At 39.2% G+C, this 1,785-nt stretch overlaps 1 protein-coding gene across 1 annotated transcript; it reads right to left on the bottom strand.

Annotated features, from left to right (window-relative positions):
• Nucleotides 1–933, bottom strand: LOC114610615 (olfactory receptor 10X1-like). Its single transcript, XM_028755213.1, has one exon. The coding sequence runs from the start codon at nt 931–933 to the stop codon at nt 1–3; it is 933 nt and encodes a 310-aa protein (XP_028611046.1).
• Between the last annotated feature and the right edge of the window lie 852 nt (nt 934–1,785).

Below are 1,785 nucleotides of genomic sequence, written 5' to 3'. Positions count from 1 at the left end.
TTATTTTTTCAAGATTACTGTTTTTCTTATGATCTTTCTGAAAGCATTCTTCATATCCTTATTCCTGAGTGTGAATATGATGGGACTGAGGAATGGGGTAATGACAGTATATGGAACTGCTATGAGCATGTCATCTCCCCCTGAGGCTTCGGGCTTTAGATAAACAACAGATGCAAAGCTAAAGTGGATGATGACCACAGTGAGGTGTGAGGCACAGGTGGAAAAGGCCTTTTGTTTACCTTCAGCTGAAGGTATCTTGAGGACAGAAGAAAGGATGAACACGTAAGTCAGGAGGATGAGCAAGAATGTACCCACCAAACCCAACACTGACATCAGTGTTACAATGAATTCTGTGAAGTTACTGTCATGCACAGACAGTCTCAGAACTGCCATCATATGACAGAAGAAGTGTCTGATGAGGTTAGGTATGCAGAAAGACATTCTGAATATCAGTGTTGTCTCAATTAGTGATATCAAGAAGTCTCCAACCCAAGCAGAGGCTACAAGTTGTCCATATGCAACATTGGTCATTAGAAGAGGATATCTGAGGGGGTTGCAAATGGCCAAGAATTGATCATATCCCATTACCGTGAGTAGCATACAGTGTGTTCCACTGAGACCTATAAAGAAACACATCTGTAAGCCACAGGCTATGACTGAAATGTGACTGTCCTTGTTCAGCAAATCCAACAGCATCTTGGGGATGATAGTCAGGGTATAGCAGGTCTCAGAGAAGGAGAGTGCACTGAGGAAGAAGTACATAGGTTTGTGGAAAGATCTTTCTACCCACGTCAAACCCATGATGGTCAGGTTGCCTGCAAGAGTGGCCATATACAGGCAAAGGAAGACCACAAAGAGACAGGTCTGTACATGTGGGTAAACAGAGAAGCCTACAAGAATGGATTCCTTCAGGATTGTTTGGTTGATCATCATTGCTTGGGTTCCTGTAATATGAAAGAGCAAATATACCTTCAATACTTCTTTCATATATTCAAATTAAGTGCACAATATAAATATAACAGATCATGAGATTACAACACGTAATTAATTTTCCATTCATTTTGGCAAAACTCAACCATGTATGTAGAAGATCTGATTCCCCAGTAATGTATTCATTTACTCAACAATATCGTAATTGTGACTCATTATGTCATCTGAAATATCTTTTATTCTAGTCTTACAAATGTTGACTATTAATTATAAATCTTAATGCTATGTATGGGTGACCTCTCTTGAGTTGTTGGTCCACCAAAATGTTATCTCAATTCTATACATCTAAGCCACAAATACAAAGGCACCCAAATTTGTGAAACTTTACTAAAGCTCAAATAACATATTAAACATCACACAATAATAGTGTAAAACTTCAATATCTCACTCTCACCAATGCACAGGTCATTGAAACAGAAACTAAACAGAGAAACAATAAAATGTTTGTTTTTGCATAAAAGATTCTATAGATATCTTTTAAAATCTATTTGGTCTATAACATCTGTTAGTTTCATTCTTAGGAGAGGGGATGGAGAGGGGAAGGGATCTGCAGAATCGGATTTGGTGAGAGATAGGAGACAGGCCCAGAGGGTCAGGAGAATGAATGAAGATCTTCAGCTGTTGGGGTGTGAGGTTGGGGGACTATCTGGGAGATCCCAGAGACCTGGGATGAAGGAGGCTTTTTTTTTTTAAAGTCATCAATACAGATGACTTTAGCCAAGATGCCCAACATTGGTGACATAGAACCTGAAAAGGATACCTTTTATAGCTTGGTAAGACCTTCAGTGGAGGAAT

Source organism: Grammomys surdaster, unplaced genomic scaffold (genome assembly GCF_004785775.1).
Source record: "Grammomys surdaster isolate TR1022 unplaced genomic scaffold, NIH_TR_1.0 126051, whole genome shotgun sequence".
Taxonomy (NCBI): domain Eukaryota; kingdom Metazoa; phylum Chordata; class Mammalia; order Rodentia; family Muridae; genus Grammomys; species Grammomys surdaster.
This window is presented reverse-complemented; position numbering and strand designations above follow the sequence as displayed.